At 35.6% G+C, this 25,631-nt stretch overlaps 1 protein-coding gene across 1 annotated transcript in view; it reads left to right on the top strand.

Moving 5' to 3' along the window:
* LOC129232712 (uncharacterized) overlaps positions 1 to 25,631 on the top strand; it is a 92,502-nt gene that overhangs the window by 50,693 nt on the left and 16,178 nt on the right. The window contains exons 2-3 of the mRNA XM_054866830.1: positions 3,032 to 3,263; positions 7,309 to 7,881. Of these exons, the coding sequence (XP_054722805.1) occupies positions 3,032 to 3,263; positions 7,309 to 7,881 (805 nt within the window). The remainder of the gene's footprint in view (positions 1 to 3,031; positions 3,264 to 7,308; positions 7,882 to 25,631) is intronic.

Below are 25,631 nucleotides of genomic sequence, written 5' to 3'. Positions count from 1 at the left end.
TAGAATTGACGGGACTGGAAGAAAATTTGTTTCATTCGTTACAAAAGTAAATTACTATTGTCTTTTGTTAATTAAGTTAACAGAATTTGTTAATGGAAATCTGGCAAGGATAAATTTCAAACTTAAATTAGTTTCTGAAGTAAAATGTTTTAACATACTCTATCAAAATATTTTACATTCCTCCTGTTAGAAATGATCAAGAGCCTTATATCAAAGAGACTTTGGAAATAACAGATTAGTGAGTAACTTATTATTGCAATAATTGTGAATTCATAAATTTTGATGATTTAGGCATTGGTCTCTGTTAGGTAACTGGACAAGCATGTTAATCACATATTCTCTCCCAATATCTGACATTTTTGATCTATTTCAGCAGTAAATGTTGAAAAAAAGATGAGTAATGCAGTTTGAGTAGCATCTGAAATATTGTAAATATCTTAGTAATATTTCTATGAATTAAATTTTCCGAAATGTACAATAAAAATTCCAAGATAAAAAGAAATTATTTCTTTTTTGTTTCTCAAAACGTAATATTGTGTATCTATTGAAAACTCTTTTCATTTTTTTATATGTTCATAGCAATAAAATAAATATATTTTCTTTCTTCGAATTGTTAAAATTTTTGTGATGAGAAACTATATATTTTTACGTGACTTTTGTCTGATGCATTTTAAGTGTGTACCTTTTTGTTTATTTTGTTAGTTATGCCAGCATGTAAAACATTTAATAAAATATTTGATACTTTACCTTTTGTTTTGTTCCTTTCGATATTTTTGCATGAGTTTGTTTCTACTCCTCCTATTCTTAAAATATTAGAAAGGTTTTTTTTTTTTACATGAAGGTGAAAAAAGTTCAAAAAGTTGTGTGAATAATTTAGAATCGAACAGAAAATGGTTTTAAATGAATACCGATTCTATTTTGCAAAACAGCTCACAAAAATCAATTAATTGAATAACGTTGTATGAGTTAGTAGACTAATAAGAAACTGCAGAGTAAATATATTAGTGTTTTTAACCGATCCTGAGACACTCAAAATCTTTTTTTTTTCTTCTTTTAGATGCTTATTTGGCACCTGTAAAACAGTGTTTTCTAGGTAGCAATAATTATAATAATTATACATAGCAGAGAGACTGCACAAAAGTCTCACATAGCCCAAATGGGTGCATAAGTATCGATTCAGGGTTCGATTTGAGAAAATATCTAGTTTATAGCTTTTCAAAAAGAGTATTAAACTATTAAGATCAAATACATTTTACAGGACTGAACTACACCTTAGACGCACAGTAATAAAAAAGAGAAAGAGAAAAGGAGGTGAAATATTTTCAGAGTCTTCGGGATTGCATGTGAGAGCACACTTTTTTCTTCAGCCATTCAGGCCATGGGTATTGTTAAGTATGTACATGTATATGCATATATAATGCAGTGGCGTAGCAAAATTTTTTTCATAGAAGACGGACGTTTCATCAATAAGACATACTCGCATACTTACTTACACAATGTGGAATGTGGTGCAAGGTGAAATAGCGGTGCAAAGTGAAATGCTGAGATTTTTATTCTACTTTTACATGTATATGCATATATATGCATTGGCGTAGCAAAAATTTTTTCATAGAAGACGGACGTTTCATCAATAAGACATACTCGCAGACTTACTTACACAATGTAGAATGTGGTGCAAGGTGAAATAGCGGTGCAAAGTGAAATGCTGAGATTTTTATTCTACTTTTACATGTATATGCATATATATGCAGTGGCGTAGCAAAAATTTTTTTCATAGAAGACGGACGTTTCATCAATAAGACATACTCGCAGACTTACTTACACAATGTGGAATATGGTGCAAGGTGAAATAGCGGTGCAAAGTGAAATGTTGAGACATTTATTCTGCTTTTAGCGCCACCTGTCTGGTAAAATTTTAAATAGGTAATAACACATGTAGTCTATTCTAGTCAGGAAAAAATTTACCGACGAAGATTGAAGCATATGATAATACAGGGACTTTTCAAAAATTTATGCGCTTATTAAAATTTTGTTGTAAGTCAAATTTATTTTTCGACTGCAAAATGATAAAATTCTTGTTATTAACATTTTATATATTAATTGAAACCTTCTAATATACGATGCAGTATTTATTTAGTTAATATCAAGCTTATTTGTATTTTAAATATTTTGTATAATTAGTCAAGTTCATGCTGGACAAAGTGGTTGAAGCAATGTTAAATAGCTTATTTCGTTCATTCATTCAATTATTTACTAAATCACGTACGTATTCAGTTATTAATTATTTCATTTAGTAAATCGCTTTTTCATTCATTAATTCTTTTATTCACTCATTTATTTGGATTCATATATTAATTTAACTATTCGTTTATTGTTTTATCTTTTCATTTATTTATTAAACCTTTTATTTACTGATTCACTTGATCAAAAATATTTTTTATTATCGAATAAAAAATATTTCATTAGAAAAAGATTTTATTTTTCACTTCGCCTCATGAAAAACAAAAGTAAAAATTTCACCCTTTTTTTTTTTTTTGAAGGTGCAAATTTACTGAAAAAAAAAAATGTTTCAAAGCAATTGTTATGACAAAATACAATGTTTTTCTTCGTGTATTGTAATTTTTAAAACAAATTTCCAATTTGTCCACTTTGAAAACGCTAGGTCATCTTAACTATTTCACTTTGCCCCACATTCCCCTATAGTAATTGCCGTAAAAGGCTGAAATTGGAAAATGTCGACTTTCACCGGTGTTGAAGTTTTAGTGTTTAAATTAAATGACTGCCCTCTAGAATCCCTATTCCCCGTAACAGGCCGAGTCATTGCATTTCTTTCGCAAACGCACCCAATAGGTTCCTCTTAATGAATTGTCTCCCCCGGAAGTATGTTGATATTTCAAGAGAAACACGAAGAAAAGGGAATGCGTAACACACACACAAACATGATTCCCCATGTTGATTTCCCCTTCCTATTGAAGCTGATTGCCATTGTTTAGTTGTGTGTGCCCTCATCTCGGACCCTGTTGTGCTGCAGGTATGCGGACCCGTGCCTTGTCCTTGCACCAGCAGGGCTGGTCCTGGACCAAGATAGCCACCGAGCTGGGCTGCCACAGGACCACCGTGATGCGGCTCGTGCACAAGTGGCAGCAGACGGGGTGCATAGCGGACCTGCCGCACCGGAGAAGGCCCAGGGCCCTGCCGCACCAGACCCAAGCACAGCCGACCTGCGGGGCTGCCCCACAGCAGCCCTTGCCGGCCCACAACAGGTGAGCCTCACTTCTTGAAAAAAATCTCTGACATTTAACTTTCCTTGTGTTAATACCGACAGCCCGATTATGTCCAGAGTCTTGCAGTCTCTGACTGTCATAACCGGGACGTCGTTATTTTACATGTAGTTCTGTCCCAGCCCTGGCTTATGCCTGGTATCTCAGTGCTTATTTCCTTGTGTTGCGTACACTTGTTTTATGGACCTTATTTAGTCCGACGACACCAAGACTGGCATCCAGAGATTTGCAATCTTTGTATATCATATAGCTGGCCTGTCTATATATTTTGCATTTAGTTCTGCCTTAGCTTTGGCATATGGGTGGTAACTTTCCTGCTTATTTCCTTGTGTTGATTTAATTTCATTTAATGGATCTTGCTCTGGTTTGTGCAATAATAATGCTTATAAGTGTACGGCGATGAGGAGTGATTGTTTCATCCCCCCTCTCATTGCTGCGGAACATCAGCAGTTATTGCAAAAGTCCTCACCACATGTTAAATCTCTTTTGTCAACATTTCACTCTTTTCAAAGTTATGAAATGGGTTTTTTACTCCTTACTTTAGGGGAGGAAACGTTGGCAGTTTCGTAAACATTCAGTCATTCTGAATTTAATGTTTGGGAGCTTTTTTTGAAGTTGTTGAAAGTGCTTTTCTTGCATTGAAATATCTTACGCTATGCTATAGATGATAGAAATTTGTGATATCGTGAAGTTAAAACGGGGAGTTTTTGAGCATTTAGAAATTTAGTTTTTCTTTTTTAGAGTTTCACTTCTTTAATTAAAATGATTTATTTTACATCCCATTTCTGACGTAGTTCAAATTGACCCTAAATGGCAGTAAAATTTTGAGTCAAGCTAATAATTCATTTTAAAGGGATTTCATAGCAATTAGGTAATTTTGGATAACTATGCAATATTTTAGAAGTGTTTCTTCCCTTTTTATGTCAATAAGTACAGTAAAAGTAACTAAACATATGAGTGTCAGTTCAAAATAGTTTGAGTTATTTTCTGACATAAATGCGCCTTAAAACTTTTACAGCGGAACATTTTTCCTCTTGAATGCCAAAACTGTTAATAAAACTCGGGACATTCAACAAAGCGGATCTTTTATGCAATTGAAGCACGGTCTGATGACGCTTAAATGCATTTTATCGACAGCTGGTTATTTATGTGTGCTTATGAAGAAAGAACCTAGCTCGAAACAAAGAGCACAGTTGTGGATTTAGCTTGTTATAAGACAACACGTACAATTCATAATGAAAGCAATCTGCGTGTATAAGTCAGAAAAAAATCACATAAAAATTAAACCCTGCAATTGAAAATATATTTTAGTTGAAAAATAATTTTATGAAAAACAGAGTTAAGCTATTAATCATTTGTAAAGCATTTTGTTCATTTTAACATTAAGATACCTAACTTTTTAAAAATATATTCGTTTTAAAATGTTCGTTGACTTTTATTTCTTGTTGAATCGAGTTTTAGTACAGTTATAGTTCAAAAATCATTTGACAACATTGTGCTTTAACTGCAAAAACAGCAAACACTTTTCAGTCAAATATGTTGACTCAGTCAAAAATTGTGATTATGTTACATTGGTGCTATTAATAGATTTTCATGATATAAAGTGACATTTAGAGCAGTGAAAAGGCTGCGAAACCGATCCTACCATTTACTTTTTGGACCCCAAAACCTAAATCTAAAGTTCAAAATTAATTACTTTATGTTGATACGTAATTATCTATTTTCTGCCAAAATATGGATGTCGAATTTGTAAAATGTGTTGTATCTGTTTGGCCTATTTCTGTTTGTTACATTTTTACAAATAGAGGCAGAGAAATACGAGACTCTAAATCAAAAAGACCAACAAAATTCATCTGAAGTTCTAACCAGTAACTGATATAATTTCTTCATTAACTGATAATTACATAAAATTGTTCGTCAAGAGTCATTGTTAAGTTTCAAAAGTTATATTTGTCTAATATAGATCTAATATTATGTATAATGACAATGAGTCTTGTGACAATGAAAAAACTGACACTTAAGGTTTGAATAATATAAAAGTAACAAAGAAAAATCTGTCATGTGAAGTTTAATGACACAGTGATTTTGCATTATTTTTAATGGTGCGATAATCTATTTATGTAAGCAGCATATTCAGGTGTAGGTTTAGAGACACTCAGGTCTCTAAACCTACCGTACCTACCTAAGGGGGTTTACTAAACATACCGTAGGTTTAGAGACACTGTGTCGGTTTGTCGGACATCATAATCCTATACTTCTACAGTTGTATCACTAGCAACGATTAGTAATTAGTAAAAAAGCTATAATTATTTGAAAAGTTCAGAATTTTGTGAAATTGATCGTTTAGACTTTTTGGCTCGTGGAAAATCCTGCAGAACGTTACTCCGATAACATCAAAGTAAAGAAAACAATGTGACATTTTTTCAGTTTTACATCTAAAAGCCACAAAAGTACAATTTCAAAAAGCATACAGAATGCAAAAGAAAAGGAAGTATAGTGGGGAGGGAGGAGGGTTTTTGAAGGCATGGAATACCACATAAAGGTTAATTTAGAGAAATTAAATGTAGTGAAAAGAAAGTTGGACTCTTTTGTGGCACTTTTCATCGGAAATTGAGAGGTCTCCTACTCTCATCAACAAACCGGTCACCTGTTGGAAAAAATAATGCACCATATGGGTCAAAAATGGATAAACTTAATTTAGAGCATTTGAACTATTTTCGAAGTTGCATTCTTTGATATTAAGGAGTTTTTCTTATAGTTTCGAAAAAATTTTGACATGATAAAATGAAATGGAGGCCATTTTCAAGATTAATACTAAAAAATGCATCTAATTTTATTATCAAAACATAAAAAGCAAAAATACTCAGGTTAGTAAATTTTGATAACGCAATATGGAAAACTCCATGGGAATGTGTCGGTTGCTTAAAAAAGTAGTACTACCTGCCTTCCAATGAAAGTTCGTTCTATCCTAGCAACGAACTTATAACCCAGTGAACAATTACAACCATATTTTTCCAAGAACGGGAACATGCAGCGTACCATCACGATTCTTTTAGCTATATTTCATAACACTGTGGAACTAGCATGTGAAACAAATAAACTTCAGGTGCTACGAGTGATTATTAGGTCCTCTTATTTTACAAATTTGCAAAGTATATTTCTTGGATATAATATTTACATGCCCCTTCCCAAGTGTGTAGGCATTTCTGCATTCACCCTTTCAATGCCCTGAAATGTAAACTCTTCTGTAAAGGGACTCCTAGTAGGAAAGCCATCGTTGTCCCTAACACAGATCGGTGATAATTAGTTCAACCATCGAGAGATGGCGTCACCAGTCATTTCCGCAAATTCAGATATGAGACGGAAGAGAAAACAAATTTTCAGATTGTTGTCTTACGAAGATAAATGGAATGAAAAGAAAGAAGGAGTTTAAGTGCTTTTCCTGTGAGTATTGGACTTTTATCAAGCAATCCTATCCAAAATTCGGCGACGATTTCGCATTGAGATTTTATCAACATAAGATGATCATTATACAAACCAAGGTCAAGAACACCAAACAAGTTTCAGCATGATTTCAACTCATCGCTTGAAAATCTTACTGTAGAACGCAGCTAAAATATTACATGTTGTGTAAGTTTAGTATACGGACGAAATAATACAAAGATGAGTATGTGCATTAATTTTCACCAGCTGTTCGCGGACCACATGAAAATTGTTTGCGGACCAAAAGTGGTCCGCGGACCACAGATTGAGAACACTGGACGAGATCACAAGTATTTTTACTTATGTTGCACTTTTTACTTCTTAGCGGACTAGCATCACCGAACCCCTGGTATAAACTCGCTCGAACCACACACTGAGAAACTCTGCTCCAATGCGAGGGTTTCAGTCTAGACATCATGTATAAGGCGTACGGTGTGACATCAGGGACAAATATGCAAAACTTCTTGGGGGACTCTGAGCATTAAGCCTTCCTCGATTATTCGATTATGTGGCATTACATCTCTCTTTCTTGCCATTTTTACAGGCTGGTGAACAACCTCTCTCATCCCCTGAAATCTCGATGGCAGGAAGAGAATAGGCGACTTCCGAATTCCTCCTCCACTTCCTCTTCGACGACCCGCAGCACCACGGTGACCGTTAGGCGCCGCCTGAAGGAGCTCCGCGCCCAGCTTGGCATCCAGTCCCCGCCCAGTCCGCCGCAGGAGAGCAGCTCCCCCCCGCACCCCAAGGCGCCGCCGCCCCCGCCCGAGCAGCAGGCGAAGCAGGCGCCACGAAGCCTGCGCGAGATCGCCTGCTTCAGCGGGGAGGAGCTGGGCTACGTGATCTTCAGCGACATGAAGATCTTCCTGTCGGATCGCGAGGGCGGCGCCAGGGTGTGGCGCCTGGGGCAGCCGCCCCTCGACAGCTACGCCGGCCTGCAGGAGTTCTTTCAGCGGGGCGGGCTCTCGGCCACCTTCTGGGTGTGCATCTCGGGCTCGGGCAAGAAGGGCCACCTGCTGCACATACCCAACGAGCTGACGGAGGAGCGGTACGTCCAGATTTTGCACAACGGGCTCTTGCCGTCGGCTGCGGCCATCTACGGCCTCAATGCACACAGGTGAGTTGCCGGTACAAGAAGTGCAAGGGGGAGCCCTAGTGGTCATCTGACCAGTGAATGAACAGTTTAGCGCTATTTCATTTTCAGAAATTTATTAATACTATTAAAAACTAGTATTTGGAACGTGACATTAGAAATTTTTTATTGATTCGTGTTCCTGTTGACAAAAACTGAAGAAACATTTATGATTCTGCGTCAGGTTTTCGAGGGTTTAGATGAAAAAAGTACATCAACCTAATGAATGTACCAGGGTCACCGAGAGTCAAGGCCCCTTGTCACTTTGGCGGCCGGGTTCACTAACCTTCCCCTCATGAAAAATCCGATAAACATTTCGATCCCGAGTCAACTTGAAGTCTCATCGGCCCGGGATTGAAATGAACACCTCCAACCAATTGAAAACACCACTTTCTGGTTGTTCCTTTTCTTGGAGTTATGAAGAAAGAAGTTACTCAGGACAACTCATCAAATGAAAAGCGTTTGGAACCTCATTTTTAAAAGCAAATTATGTTTAGTTCATTCACTGGTCTGTCTGGCCTAGTCTTCAGAAGTTATTTTCATACGTACATAGTCCACTGAGCTATTGCCTGAAGCGAGGACTGTGCGGTCAAACAGCATCATTCCCATTTAAGTCATTAAGAAAAGCACCCGAGCTTTCTATTTCCCGTATTGGTGAAAAGACTAATTCTGTGTAACTTTGAAACTTTTTATTTTTTACCATAACATTTTTTTCTTTTTTTTACGTGTTAGTCTTCGGCAACACGTGTCAGTGATGTTCTGCCTTGATGGCTCGAGTCATCAAGGCAAAGGTATTCATAAGATTGGCTTGCAAGATTTCTTGTTAAAGCTTTGAAACTTCTCGCTCCAGCCTATATCTCAGTGAAATAGCTTGTCTTTCGTCTAACATGTAAAAATTCTCATAATTGAAAGGAAATACATAAACTTAGCTCCACTGTGCTCCCACACAAATTGAACCCCGGTTATGCCGTGGGTACATAATAGGAAATGCTTAAATTTCCTATTTCAAGATTGAGTTACTCTTGCAACGACGCAATTGAGCATATGTTGTTATGGTAAAAGTATATGCATTATTGAATGGACGTAATCGTAAAAGGGATAACGACGTCTCAAGAAGTAATACGAGGATTCGCACAAGAAGTGGTATACAGGGTGAATCTCAATGGATACTATGCCTCTTCGAGAATACGCTTAGACACGCTGTAGAACATGTGTGTAAAATTACCCAAACTCAAAATAACGGATTTTTTAACTCCTAATGCATCGCAGTAGATTAAATACAGTAAGACCGTTACTGTGGAAGTTACTGTTGACAGTTCATCAAAAGAAAAACGTTTCCAAAAGAGCGGATTTTATAATTCCTAACCTATTGTAGTATATTGAATGCAGTGAAATCGGACGTTAAAAGCTATACTTAAGACAGAATAGTTTGTCCAAAGTTGGGTGACATTCAACTAACGGTTTTCAAGTTTGCCCCTTTTTATTAGTGTTATTTTTTGGTTTTAGTGGTATTTAAAATAATATTTCTGTATTCCAATGGACAATGACAGTTAAAATATTGAACAATTATTAAAATACATATTTGCTATTTAGAAAATCACGTTGTCTTTTATGAACAGAATCTTTCGTGGAATTAATTTTTTGAGGAAGTTCTTGTGCAATGTCTTCGAATGGAAATGTGATAGAATTTTTAAACCAAACAAGGATGCTTTCTAACTTCCATTCTAATTGTAAATTGTCAGTTGATTAAACATATCTATACTAATATTATAAAGAGATAGGGCGGATTTTTGTGTGTTTATATGTTCGAGGTAATCTCCGGAACCACTGCACCTATTTGAAATATTCCTTCACTATATGAAAGGTGCTTTTTTACTGAGTGACATAGGCAATAATTCGAAAAAAAATCGATAAATAGTTCTTTTTTTATCCCAATTTAGGCCCAAATTTCACATAAATTCCCGAATATGGTTGTGAAAAATTATTTGCACAAATTAATATTATATATCGTTGAAAAAGATAGAATTTTCCGCGTTCTAAACAATTTGTTTCAATGCTCTAACTTAATTGCGGCGGGAGTGATTTGCGTTTTTAGTTCGAACTTTTTTAGGCTTAGCTGAAATTTAGGCACTGCTTTCTTCATTAAATCTATCAATAAAAAGTGAAGGAACTGTCCCACAGTTTTCTTTTTGACACCATTGGAAAAAGCGACAGTTTTTACATACAGATCTCTGTCGACGTATGGTCGAAAAGCTTAGCTTCTATCTTCAAAGGAAAAAGAGTTACAAGCTTTTTAAATCAAATTCGAAAAATGTCATTTTGATTCAGGTTGTCAAAATTGTCAACCATTTTATTTTTGCGTTTCCACGTTTACGTTTTTTAAATCCATTGCTTCTTTCCTTATTTTGCATTTAATTTCTTAAACTTATTTTATTTCGTGCTTCCATAATTACGCTTTTAAAATCCATCTTTCGCATTTTAAATTTTTTTAAAAGTATTTTAATATCTGTCGTCATTGTATGTAAGGGTTATTTTGCATGGTGTTTTTTTCCTTTTATTTAAGTCTGATTGTTGAATATATGTCACTTGACACAATTTTTATTCTCAAGGTAGACCGAGCAAAGCCGGGCAACGCAGCTCTTAATATATAGGTTTGAAAGCTACCGTTAATGTGATTTTATACTTTTTTGTTTGTTTGGCGAAACATTTATTATTGCCAAAGAAAAAACATCCGCGTCACTCCCAAAAGAATAGGGTTCCGGTAGCGTGTTCGCTTGGCGTGTTAGGCGCTGAGCAGTTCAGTCTAGGATTATTGTTTTAAAGCAACCGTAAATGTAATTCATTGTTTTAGCGATTTCTTTTGCAAGAAAAGAAACTTTTAATTTGTTTTTATCCGAGTGAAATGTACGATATTTTCTTCTTTTTTTCTGACTATGATTTTTAAATGTTCCACTGGATGTTTATTTATTTATTTTTTTTCGTTAGATGGATTGATTATGATAGCGTGGTTGCTTGGCGAGTTTTGCGATAAACTATAGATTTGAGGAACTATTTTTACATTTGAAAGATATTATTTGAAGTCTTTTTTGTTTATTTGGCGAAATATTTTAAATTGCAGTAAAAACCGCTTCACTCACTAAATAGAGTTTTAAAGCCAACTGTAAACCTAATGTAATGATTTGACGACAAGTTTTTATTTCCAAAGAAACTTTAATAGGTTTTTTTTTTTTTAAAAAAAGGTATCTACGCCTTTTATACAAAGAAAAATGATCATTTCACATCAGAGGGGAGGGGGTATCGATTTTTTTTTTAAATTTAACGGACTTCCATTAAATTTTTAGCACGGGCATCGCTGTGCGGGTACTGCTAGTTAAGAACTATATGTAAACAACGTATTGTGCTTGCCAGGCATGATTAGCTTATTCAGTGCTATACTTTAGAAACTTAAAGTACTCTCTGTCATGAAACGATTCTACCTAAATTGTATAATTGAATGTGATGATGTCGATTATTTTTCATCTCTTCCTATGTTTCAAAATTTAAATGAGAATGTATCGCTCTTTATAATTCCATCAACCACATTCCGATAACTAATTAGTTCCTGTGTTGGTCTGTCTCCGAATACTTATCCACATACCGCTTCAACAGCAGAAGTATGTCTGAATCACAAATGTTCAACTATACATTTTGGCCGAGCTCACTGCTGATCTAGGCTCATTAAAAGAAAGTTTTAAAACAAAAAATAATATATTTTTCTTTCCATGTTAAAAGCAAAAAAAAAGCAGGATTTTATGTTAATAGTGATTTTATGCTACAATACTCAGCTTTGTGTGTGTGGATTTCTAATATTCGAGATTAAATTAATTTTGATGGAATCATACTCAGACATAAATCAGTCATCACAGAAATGTTTCCCTGTGTATCATCTGTGATTTATGGAAAGTTTTAAAATGCTACTCTAAAAATTGTGAAACAGGTATTAAATCAGTCATCTTTCGGATATTGTATGTGCGCTGCTGAAAACCCGAATTGGCATTCTTACATCAATCACCCATATTCTACAACACTATGAAGTATGAGTGCTATAGGATATAGCGTAATTTAGCACACTACTACTGTGTGCAGGCAAAGGGCAGTAACTGCTTTTTTTTTGAGCAATCGCGATTGTTTATTGCTTTTATTTGAGCGTCCTTGATGTCCGGTTTCGTTTTCAGAATGAACCAGGGGCCTCTGCAGCACCGCCGTCCACCGGAGGACGGAGCTGCTCCTCTGGTCCTAGCCTCCACTAGCAGTACTGTCCACCGGAATCCCCACCTCCTAGGCAGTGGCGTCCATGTCCTGCATAAACACACTGCTACATACACACACGTCTACACACAAACAAGTCCTTACAAACATACACACACGTAACCGCCCAGGAGGAGGGGCAGCAGGCTTGGGAGGACATGAGCTGTTTCTATAAACAATGAGTAGGGTCCTGTCGCAACTCGTGATTGCGTAAAACATAATTCGAATTCAAAGTGTCAGAATTCAAATTAGATATATATACACACAGGGGTATATATATATATATATATATATATATATATATATATATATAGATGTTCAAAGCATTTTGAAGCCACAGACATTTGAGGCCGTTTAAAACAGGCCTCAAAGTGCTTCGATTGTCTTTTTCGAAAAAAGATGTTCAAAGCATTTTGGGACCAAATTTATATACAAAGATGTATAAAGCAGTTCGTAGCCGATTCTTAAAATTTGTTTAAAGCATTTTGGGGCCAGTTTTATATGCAAAGTTGTATAAAGCAGTTCGTAGCCGTTTCTTAAAATTTGTTTAAAGCATTTTGGGGCCAGTTTTATATACAAAGTTGTATAAAGCATATCCGGGCCAATTTTAAACAATTCAGTTGTATAAAGCTTATCGGAGCCATGAAATAACGCCGAGTTACTATTTTAACAACTGTGCGAAAAATAATAATTTTGCAATCAAATTTTGGCGTTCCTCCTTTTTTTTATTTTTACGAGGCTATTTTTATCCCCTGCATTAACGTGAAACATAATCTTTCAATTTTCATGTTTTGAATTTAATGACTTTTTTCTCAAAACATTTAAATAATTCTACAAAACACTGCTGCTCCGTGCGCAGGATTTTATAAAGGGTAGAGTTTTAATCCGAAAAACTGAAATGAGAGAGAAAATATAAAAGTTTTAGAATACTGAGAAAAATACTGAGAGGGAAAAATACTGAGAAATTTAGTAAACTTTGAAGCTATGAAGAGGAAAAACAAGCAAGACTCATACTTTATGACATAAATACCTTTCAAGTTATGAAAAATGAATTTTCCGTTGAATAGTGGCTACTACCGAAGCTTAAAAAGGCATCTGGTGCCCTTTGCCATCGAATCATTCGATGCCAAAATGTGTAGAGGCTCGCATAGCTGGGCGGGGTAGCTGCATTCGATATTAATTTACGGCAGTTATTTTCACTTCATTGATCTGTAAATTTGATCGTTTATTTGTTGCACTATGAGCAGTAAATTTTATTCTTTACCAATGAGTCCTTCATGTTGTTGCAATTTTCACAAACATAAGTGTATTTTAAAACTAGTATTTTGTGGCCATCCCGAAACTTTCTTCTATATTTTTCTTATAATTTTGATCCCTCCCCATGCTTGACGAGGAAGCAATACTCCCAACAAAAATAAAATTACACATGCAAAAATTTGACGACCATCCCAATGTCTGAATTATTGCAAAAGCAAAGCTAAGAGCGAAAATTGAAAGTTATTTTAAAAGCCTTGCTTGAATTAATTACACGAGTCTATTATGATTTATCTTTCTTATTGTTGCATTAATAAAGCTATTTTTATTCGCCAAAAAAAAAAAAAAATCAGCACCTTTTGGAAGGATTGGAGCCAAAATTGTACCAACTCCTGTTTACATATGGATTCACATACATTCCAAGTTTCATTCCAGAACGTAGCATTACTTCTTGAGACATGGCACTCACAATGGAAAAACAGAACGTTCGATTGCGCCACCTACTTTTCAGCTGTTGACACCAAAATAGAATCAGCTCTTATACCCACTATAAGGGCAACTTGCCGATAAATTTTTGTTTGATTCCGTTCATTATTTCTTGAGATACAGCAGTCACAATTGACCACAAAAACGTTCTATAGCTCAACCCCTGTTTGAGCTATTGACACCAAAATTGAACCAGCACCTGTTCCTGTTAGGGGCAACAGATGGACCAAATTTTGTTTGATTGCGACAGTTACTTCCTGGGGAATAGCAAGCACGCATAACTCAATAAGCGTCCCATTGCTCCATCCCCCTTGGAGGAATTCGCGCCAAAAACCAATGGGCACAGGCTCACATAGGGACACGCATGTGTACCAAATTTCGTTCGATTTCATGCGGTAGTTTTTGCTGTAGAGCGGCCACAAAAAACTGGTAACACACACACACACACATACATTTTCCAAAAATCATCAAAATGGACTCAGCACCTCAAAACGTTCGAATCCGTCGAAATTCGAAAATTTGCACGAATCCAATACTTTCTTCTATATATTAGATATAGAAGAAAGTAAAAAGAAGCCAATAAAATGAAAAAAATATACCAGCATAGAAGTTTTGAAACTTCCCAAAAAAATAGGAATATTCGAAATTCTCTACTTGAAAACTTCGTATTAAAAAAACGCGGTTTTTTGCCGGTAAAATAACTGGGAACTTCTAAAGCTTTAAATCTGTACGCAAAGAGTTAAACTCTGGCTGAGCTGATGATTGCAATGTTCGTTTATCTCATATTAAAATTTATCAAATTCTTTTGTAACGCATCATCTTTGAAGTAATGCTTCATAAACAAAGCAAGAAGGAGTTAACTGCAGAAGTAAATAGAATTTCTATGTAAATTGGGCGTAATGAATTGCCCAATATGAAACGGACAGAACTTCGAAACAAATTGAGGAATTTATTAAAACAAACATTGAAAACTAATAAAAGCTTATTCATTTACTATACCATACATGCCATTACTTGACTTAGAATATGCCACTACACAGATGGCCTCCATTACGATTAGCGCTTTTCTCCTGGAGCAAAATGAAAGCTTCCACTACCCGAGCAGCACGTTCAGTGGAATCTCCTTCAAAGCTGTACGCATCCCTTTCTTGAGTACACCTCATACCGCGGCTGAAATCAAGAAAAGGATGCGTACAGCTGTGGAGGAGATCCCATTGAAAGAGCTAGTTCGGGGGATGGAAGCTTTCTTTCGACACCTGAAGAAAGGCGACATAATTTTGAAACAAAGTAAAAATTTTATTGCAGCAAAAATTGAAAACGAAGAAAAATGTGTGCCATTTACCATACCATACATGCCATTACTTGGTTTTGAGTATGACACCATAAAGTTTTCAGTTGGTCGCCATCACGATAAGCGCTTTCCTGCAGATGTGGCGTCGAAGGAATGCTTCTACTAGCCGAGCAGCGCGTTCAATGGGTTCCCCTATGAGTACGCATCCTTTCCCTGAGTACACTTCCTTATACCGTGGCTGAACTCAAGGTAAGGATGTGGACAGATGTGGATATCGATAAACAACAAACTCTCTCTCCCCACCGAACACATATGCTGTAGAAGACTTTCATATATTTTTTTCTGCAAACGTTTACGGTTAAAATGATGGTCATCTACAGTCTATCCTGGTTTGAATACCGTCTCGGTAATAAATGTACTTTCTCTCGGTCCTTTCTTTGTATGAATGTGTTGTCATGCTATGAATGGTTGCCTACCTTATAATCGGGTCTTTATGGCATGTGTGGACTGTGGAAGTCGGACTTCACACCAAATCGCGGTACTGTAAAAGTGAAGCAGCGCACCCGAAACTGACAGCCTTGCTGGCACATAACAACAACGGTTGAAATACTTAATGCGTAACGCAGTATTGACAGGGCCTGATGATTTAGAAATTTAGCTTCCATAAGCCCTATCCATCAATTTAGTAACCTCCCCCCCCCCCCTGCCTTGAATTGGGAAATTGGAAAAAAAAAAATGCACTAGAGTTACAACCACACATCTTTTTGTCATTGCATATTGCATGCTCAAGTTTTTATCGGCTGCAGTACCAGGGTATAAGCAAAAAAGCATGGTATTCTATCTTCATTTAGTTTATATATGACACACCCAAAAACGTTTTCGCAGGGCTATAACCTCATTGTTAATAAAAATTGATTAGGGTTATAATTAAGAACAATTTTTAACAATTTTGGTGAATTCATTAAACACATAGCAGTTAAAAAAAATTTCAATAACTTTTGGGGGCCCGTAGAGCTAGGGGGCTCCAAAATCATGCTTCTCGTGTTTATTGGTGAATTAGGCCCAGCTCATACATGTTTACTTCCTGTCGGTTATGTCGGGTCTCCTTATCTTAAGAAAAACATTAATGTATTGGAAAGGGTTCAAGGGCGAGCTACAAAGCTAATAAATGGACTTTCTCACTTAGACTATGATTCCAGGCCTGGAAGACTAAAAATGTACAGTCTTGAGCAAAGACGAGATCGAGGGGACATGATTCAGTTGTTTAAATTTATTAAAATGAAAGATGTTACGGGGCTGAAGTTTAGCACTGAAAACAGGACAAGGGGTCATTGTTTTAAGCGATTTAAATCTCAGGCTAACATGGATGTTAGGAAAAATTATTATTTTTTAGCAGGGTAGTGGAACCTTGGAACAGTTTACCGGAAGAGGTGGTAATGAGCAAGGGAGTAGATAGTTTTAAGAGGGCCATTGATCTTCACTGGGGATTGTAAATTGACTAGGACCAGTCTATCTGGGCCCAGAGCCTGTTGCTGGTCGTCACTTTTGTATTTGTATTTGTAATGCTTGTTTTTTAGACAAAAAGAAAACGTAGCACCAAGAAGGTAATGCAAGGGGCTTGTAATTAAGTATCTCTTATAAATATCATCCACGAGCCAAAATGAATATCCACTAAGCACGATGAGCCGCGTTGGAACGATTCCAAAGGGGAAAAAAAAGCTCAGTGCTTAAGAGAATGACAACAAATGATTTCATTTATTGTCCCCCTCCCCTCTTCTCCAAGCACACTAACACTCAGGAAATTTCAACATTTCTTTTCTAGATTTAATCTTTATGTCACTGAATCAAAAATTTTCCTGTTGTTGAGAGAAAGGAAAAGAAAAATCAGTTGGCAGAAACAGAAAGTTGAAAAACGTCACGAACGGAAGAATCGCTAATCGTGTTCAGGACAACTAAATGACAGGTGTGTAATGGTTGGCGGCGGTATTTATATTTTCCATACACTCTCATTTAAAGTTTTATGCTCTCAGCAGTGTCTTCATGTGAGCGCATCACGGATGATCTGGCTCTGATAATTAAGTTTCGCAATTGAGAACTTCAAGAAGGCCCACCTCACAAGGCTCTCAGGGTTTTTGGGAAATGTCACAATGGATACAAAAGTGAGTAACTCAGTTATTTTTTCTTGTTACTTAATAATTTGTATCAATATCTAGTTTAGTTTACTGTACCAAATTTAAAAATAAATTTTAAGCAAAAATCATTGGTTATGTTCGTACCGGTTCCGGTTGACCTGTGACTAACCATAGCGTTTATGAGATCAACCGCCGGTAGTGAACAGTCGTGGTGGACGAACGCAACCATACCTGCTCATAACTACTTCTACTTCAAATTTGACTGTAACCGTATCAACTTCTACGTTTTAAGCGGAGGCGCGCTTATCAATTCGAGTTCGGGTTTCAGTTTTGGGTTTCTTAAAGATTGATTACTGCAAGATCCAGTGCACTCACTCGAAACTAAATGTATCATTTAAGAGGGAAAGAGATACGAAAGAACTTGCGTAAGCGAATGAAGAAAAAGAAAAACATTACAACCAGAGGTAATGTTTTCGCAAATGTTGCCCCAGACGAACCTAAAACAGGTATGAAATAACCTTCTATTGTTCACTTTATTGAAATATTATCACATTCATATTTTTTACATTTTGTAGATTAAGAGAGTTCTAGACTTTAATTTTACCAATATAAGTGAGATCACCAGGCATGACCGTACGCAGGTTCATACTGGCAAACATTTTCATTGTTTGCATTCAATTATTTTCTTGAATGTGAAACAGTTAATAAATACCTTCAAAATACTTTCTAAAAGTATCGATTCTTAAATGTTTTTTATTATTAATATACAGTACAACACATCATTAATATAAGCAGTAAAATAGTAATCTATAGCATTAGCAATAAATATAAGTTAAAAACAAAGTATAAATTGCATTTTGATCAAAAAAAGCTACGCCATCTACTTACTACCTCTAAAAAATATTTAAATATTAAAAACGTTGCAATTTCGCCAGTACATAGAATGAGAGATTGTTTCATTAATTTCTTACTTATACTTAACACTATACAGATTAAGAGCGACAACTGAATACACAATTATCCATGACACTAAAATCAACAAGGTATTCTTATTCTCTTAATGGTGGCCATAATAAAGAAAGTTTGCTTGACAAGAAACCTTAAATACAATGAACAGTTTGTAATTATCAATGTATGTGTATAGACAGAGGAAGATACATTTAAAAAAAAGGAAACAGGACATTAACTGGCAAAGCATCATGTTAAAGAATCCCAACAGAACAACAAAACAATATACCACATTAGTAAATTACTATTTTTTAAACAACCTTAGGAATACAGTAAAATTAAGAGTAACAAACTTTAACAACAGTAATAATGATGGTAATAACACTGGCAATACTGTAATCAATGATTAGAAATCAATTATTGCTGCATACGTATATTATTTTAGATAGTTATACAAATTTTGCTACAAAGAGAGGCGAGTGGGATGTTCTAAAATAGGTGAAATCAAATAGTAAAGGAAATGGAAGTATTAAAACATAATGGATCAAAAAGATTTTACTGTAGTGTTCTTAATGAACAATTACTGAGTTATGTTTTGTTTTTGTGGAGCTGCACAATGATAGAGAAGTGTCTACTCCTGCCCATGATAATTTTCCCAGCTTGAGATTTTGCTTTTTTAAATGATTGTAGGAGTATCATAGAAATATTTCAGTTTTCAACTTTGGTGATCTAAATTTCTTAGTTAAGTACTCATTTTTCTTTCATAAAGAATTACTGAGTTATGTTTTGTTTTTCTAGAGCTTCAAGATAACCGAGAAGTACCTGAAATTTCTGATGATGATTTTGATCCCAGCTACAGACCTAGCTCTGAGGAGAATTCATTATCCGAAATATCGTAAATTCTGGTAGGTGTTTTTATTTATATTATGCAAATAGACTTTTTTTTAACTGTTAAGAAAGTGATTAAGGTTATGCTTTCGTAAATGATTGTAGTAGCATCAGAATTATTTTGGTTTTCAACTTTGTTGATCTAAGTTAACTTGATTACGTACTCATTTTTCTTCCTTAGTTGATCAATTTCAAAACAAAGCACATTAACAGCTTGTCGCATTTCTTTTTTCACAGTAAAAAGGCATGTAACTTAAAATAAAGGAGAAGAAGGCAGGTACTAGGAACTGAAAAAGAAACAAATAATTTTTTAAAGCATTATTACTTGACTTATTTAATGCTGAGACCCACTTAAAAACGGAAAATGGAAAGGAATTCTTGCAACCCACCTTGATTCAAAATTACCCCCTTTATACCATGATAAAATATTTCCCAACTTTTTAGTTTTGTCTTTTGTAGAATCTGATTCTATCTTTGAATATTTCATTAAAAGAATTAAGAAGAAAGATGTTTTTGTTGTATTTGGGGAAAACCTTCCACCAATATAATGATCTGCACATTCATAGTTTTGTGGCTACAAGGCACATGCCCCTTTTTGCAAAGAATAAAGAGCAAGTTTCTAAATGAAAATCAATCTGTCTGAAGTTAAGATTGTATTTTTCAGATTTTCATCTAGAAGCTTACTTTCCCTGCTATGAAAAGGGGCTCCTTGTAATGTCAAAATGCATGCCCGCAAGAAATAAAGAAATACCTTTAGGCAGAAAAGTAAAAGAAACTAATCACAATAATTTGCAGAGAACTACACACACCACAGTGTCTATGCAGTTCTCTGCAAATTTGCTATACAACTTCTGATTCAAATTTCTGAATAACATTTGTCAGTACTAGGAAAAATTATTATGTATGGCTCATTTAATCAGGAAATTAGGAAAAAAAAATTCACTTTAGTAGGGTTGTGAACATATGGAACAGTTAAGCAAATCTGTATTGAGTAAGGGGGTAGATAGCTTTAAAAGAACCATTGATCTTCATTGCGGACTAATTAGTTGACGAGGACCAACCTAGCGGGGCCCAGAACCTGTTGCTGGTTAACACATTTGTATTTGAAAAATGCAGGTACACCTCTACCATCAGGAAAAGATGTAATGCAAAACTTCATTTATTTTCATCTTACCAAGAAGCGCACAATAAGAGACCTAGTATATGATCAAATTTTGGGAAAAACCCAAACTGCCAAGAAGGCAAAACAACATTCATCAAGGAAGGTCAAGGATTCATACAAAAAGCAAGCAAACTTAATAAAGCATTGAAACAGAAACAGTACAAGAGATGAGGTGAATCAAAAACATGGATCAATTGCTTGATATAAACTATGCCAACTCAAAACAACTCGCAAAAAATTTTGAGGAAAGGCAGTTCCACAAATTGCAACTAGATTCAAGGGAAGGATGTATTAGTGATTTAGATAAATGTTAACTATCCGTGAAAAAAGAGCAACAGAGAACAGAACAATCAGAAAAACTTGCTAAGCCATTGATAGTCTCATCCACATCAGTTCATGCACCAGCTCCTTCATCAGAAGCATCCTTTGGAAATGATTACAGAGAGCTTTTGAATCTTAGACGTGATAGTTGGAATAAATGTTAAAACATCCATTCAAAAACCAGGAGCTCTTCATAGGGCATTTTTGATTGGCAGAGTAATTTATTCCTTAAAAATAAAATTTTTTGTAATGGATATTCAAATGCAAACGCAAATGTAATGACGAGCAACAGGCTCCCCCCTGGACCCAGCTAGGCTGGTCCTAGTCAGTTTATTAGTCCCTAATGAAGATCAAAGGCCCTCTTAAAGCTATCTACCCCCCTTACTCTTTACTACTTTTCCGCTAAACTGTTCAAAGTGTCCACAACCCTACTAAAATGAGTTTTTTTCCTAATATCCAGGTTATGTTTCCAGATGAATGTTGCTTTTGCCTTCTTGGCAGTCTGGGTTTTTCCCAAAATTTGATCACATACTAGGTCTTTGTTTGTGCGCTTCTTGGTAAGATGATAATAAATGAAGTTTTTCATTATATCTCTTCTTGATGGTAGAGGTACACCTGCATTTTTCAAATACAAATGTGATAACCAGCAACAGGTTCTGGGCCCTGCTAGGCTGGTCCTAGTCAGCTAATTAGTCCCTAATGAAGATCAATGGTCCTTTTTAAAGCTATCTACCCCCATACTCATCACAGATTTTTCGCTAAACTGTCCCAAATGTCCACAATCCTACTAAAATTATTTTTTTTCCTAATTTCCAGATTAAATGAGCCATGCATAATCATTTTTCCTAGTACTGATAGATGTTATTCAGAAATTTGAATCAGAATTATGTTTCCCTTTTTATTATCACCAGCATCGAATCCAAAGAGGAAAAAAATAGCTCAACTAGTTTACAGTGATATGGTTACAGCTAAAATAGATAGTGCCTTTCCTTAAAAAAAATGATTGCAACTAAGGTATTAGTAATGTATAAAAGGTTACATTTAAAAATAACGTAGGGGGCGCTAGTGGACGTATTTTTTGAGTTAAAATTTGCTAAATTTGGGTCATTTTGGCAAAATTCAACGCTCTTGGGGGACCTCTAAATATTTTCGTACAGTTATAAAATTTTACTAGTGGTTTAAGGTCCGCCATAGGAAACTTTTTAGAGGGTGAGACTTTCAACTTTTGAAAGTTGGGGTTTTTTGGGACACCCTAGTGGCTATAGTATGTCTGCTCCACGCTAATGAGCTGCCCTTGTGCCACCTTTTCCATGCATTGGATACAGGACCACGGAGGTTTTCTGGAGATGTCGGAAAGTGGCTCGCTACGTGTACTAATCAGCCTGTTAATTCATTTGAATACATACTTTTAACAGAGAAACTGTCCAATGTGAACCCGAAGAAGTTAAGCACTGATCCATGCTATCTTCTGGAAATGTGCAATAGCATCAACAAAGGTGGATGTAGCCTTACTATAGCAAATCAAAGCCCTGGTTGCTTAAATCACTCGCAATGGCTCACTGCAGCCAAACAAACTCTTAGATGAAATGTTAGCTACCTGAAACCGTCAGAAAATTTGAAAACGCTTGTTAAATTCATCATTCGTGTGTTTACAAAAGCTGATTGTGGGCGGAAAGCACGAGATGGCTTTGTCCCGGCACGCACACAAATGATACAAAACACGAATTATCACACTTCATTTAGTAAATGTATTTGAATTAAAAATTTCTGATATTTTATTGTTTTTAGTGTTTTTGATATTTTATTGTATTATATTTGTAACATTTTGTTGAGCTTAAAGGTGACTAAACTGAGAACGAGTTTGCCTGATGTTTAGTCAGTTTTTTGCGTAATGTCACTAAATATTGTACGATTCAAGGTTGCGAAGGGAGATCAAAATATTTTTCAAAACTATTGAAAATTTCACGCTTTGTTTTAATGATCAAATGGCACATTTTGACCTATTAAACTTTTTGAAATTCAAAAAAAAAATTTTTTTTTTGGCCAATTTCACTCTACCCTACTGTACACGTAGTTAGAGACAGAATTGAAACACTTTTCAATTAGCTTTAAAGACTAATTAAGTAATTGTCAAGGACTGTGAACAATTAAAATTGTTTAAGGCACATCATGTTCACTTTCCAGTGTGTGTCATCTGTCATTTCAATAGTTTATTTTAAAGTTTTACAGAATTGTTCTAAATTGTAGGTTGTTTACCTGTTTTAAGTTATAAACTAGATCTAACTAAATATTTCTTAAAACACAACTTTTTTTTTTTTCAATCACAATTAGTACAGAAAATAAAAAAGAATAGAGGTTGTTTCACATATTTTTTTCTTATGCTAAACCAGGGTTTGAACAAACCCAGTTTCTTTTTCATTGTTTTTTTAAGCCCAGCCCTCCTTTTTCGGGTTTTACTCAGGAGTTACTTTAAAATCATTTATTCTATATTGAAGCATTGTACACTAAACTACAGCTTCCTACTTTAACTTTTCATAAAATGTGAGGAGCTCTGAATGGAAGTCACCGTGACCTCCTAATTTTTTTCCTAAATGACAAGCTTAGAAATAATTTTGTTCTATCTTTTTTTTTTCAAAATGCCTTATGAGCTTCCTTATTAGATGTGAGTATATGTCCACACTCATGTTTTATCATTTAGCGCTATTTGGAGTCATTCAGGAAATTGAGCTTTATGCCATTCCAAAAATTTAAGTTTGGGATGCCGCTACATTAAGCTGCATAAACACTGGTGTAAGAAATTAACAGAATTTCTAGATTTGGTCAATTATCTCCAGAACTACTGGACAGATTTTATTGAAATTCGGTATGCACATACATTGAAATAATACAAACAATTAACCATCCAAAATTTAATATACAAACGCATGATCATTATTAACACTCGTTAGAGTCGGATAGTATGAAATAGCGGTTGCAAAAGTGAACCATAAAAATGGGTTAGTAAGGGTTATGGTTCCTTCTAACAGACATATAGGCTTCACAATGTAACTCCATACATGAAAATGAAGTAGTTTATGGGATCCTGTTGCAATTGTTTCCCACTCGTTCAACAACACTGTACTCAGGCTATGAAGGGTCCCCGGAGGGGTATTGCAAGTTGCTATTGCCCTCCCGAGAGTGTCCTAGAAATGCACTATATGACTAGAGTCTAGAGATCTGCTTGGCCAACCCATCTAGTGAATATCCTCCACTTCAGGAAATTCGTCAAACAGAAGAGCTTTACGTGACCTTGCGTCAACATCCATTAAAATTAACTCAGGGCTAACAGTGTCCCTCAAGAGGTGATCATAGTGTTCCAAGATCTCATCCCTATACCTACGCTACTCTCACAGAGTCTCTCAAAGATATGGAGGGGTGTGCAGTCATCCAACATGATGCCTTCCCAGACCGTCAAACCACCACCGCTATAATGGTCGATTTCGCGGATATTGGAGGACAGGTGCGGGTCTCTACTTCTATACATACGAACATAGGACAATAATAGTTGGTTGAGTTGAACTGGCACCCGCTACCTATCCTCCAATATCCAGGAAATTGACCATTATAGAAGAGGAGGTTTGACGGTCGAGGCAGACATCGTGTTGGCTGGCTGCACTTCCCTTCATGTCTTTGAGAGAGGCTCTGTGATAGTTGTGAGGTATACGTCTGTGGTTTTGGAGCCCTATGCTCACCTCTTGCGGGCGCTGTTAGCCCCGAGTTAACTTTAATGGATATTAACACAAGGCTCTTCTGGGCAACAAATTTCTTGAAGGGGAGGATATTCACTGTTGGATTGGCCAAGCAGATCTCTAGACTGCATTCCTATAGAGCATGTCTGGGACCCTCTTGGGAACACAATATCAACTCGCAACACCCCTCTGAGGACCCTCCATAGTCTAAGTACATAATTGTTGAAAGAGTGGAAACAATTGTCCCAGGAACCCATAAACTGCTTCATTTGAAGTACATTCATTTGAGTCACACTGCCAGGCCTATATGTCTTTTAGAGGGGACCATAACCCCTACTAACCCAATTTTTTGTTCAATTTTGTAACCGCTGTTTCATACCATCCGACTCTAACAATTGTTCCTTATGATCATGTCTGTATATTTTAAATTTTTGATGGTTATTTGTTTTGTATTAATTCAATGTATGTATTTATCAAATTTCATTAAAATCAGTCCAGTAGTTCTGGAAATATTTGACCAAATCAGAAAATTCCCTTAATTTCTTACACCAGTGTAGTTTTAAAGCAGGAATATATTTTTGTTCAAATATATTATAAAATATATCAACATTGAACAAAAACGTATATTAATTTAAAAGCAGTATAATATTAATGAAATATAATTTTTTCCCTAAAACATGTCCATTTAGGATGGAAATAGTCACCTCTCTTCAGAAAAATTTGTGTGCATAAGATTTTAATAAAGTGCTCCTTGTAATCCCGAAATACACGGTGTACTAATGCATTTTTACAGTTAATTCTCTCAACTTAGGACTAATTTTTAAGATAAAGGGAGAGGCATAACCTAGAAATATGAATAATACCAAGTATTTTTGAGAATCTTGTTGCGAGAAGTTGGAAATAAAATTTCGAACAGTATTAAAATTAGTAAGTATTTAGTTACGTAACAAATCTTGCATAGGAATATGCTATGAGTTGATGGTTACATTTTAAAAAATAAGCTGCAGTCGTCACACAGGTTGACTGCAGTAGACCCTCGTTTTACGCGGGTTTATTTTACTCGGTTTCGATTATACTCATCGGTTTAAGACTTGACACTTTATTTTGTTTTACACGGATGCGGCAATGCAAACAGATAAAATGTTCCCCTCTTTCAAAATCCAAACTCCTAAAGATTGCAGATTACACACAATAAACTGCATTTTGGTATGCTTGGGACACTGGAGACGTTTTATAGG

This window comes from Uloborus diversus, chromosome 1 (genome assembly GCF_026930045.1).
Source record: "Uloborus diversus isolate 005 chromosome 1, Udiv.v.3.1, whole genome shotgun sequence".
In the NCBI taxonomy this organism is placed as follows: domain Eukaryota; kingdom Metazoa; phylum Arthropoda; class Arachnida; order Araneae; family Uloboridae; genus Uloborus; species Uloborus diversus.
Note: the sequence above shows the minus strand (reverse complement) of the source record. Positions and strands in the feature narration are given on the sequence as shown.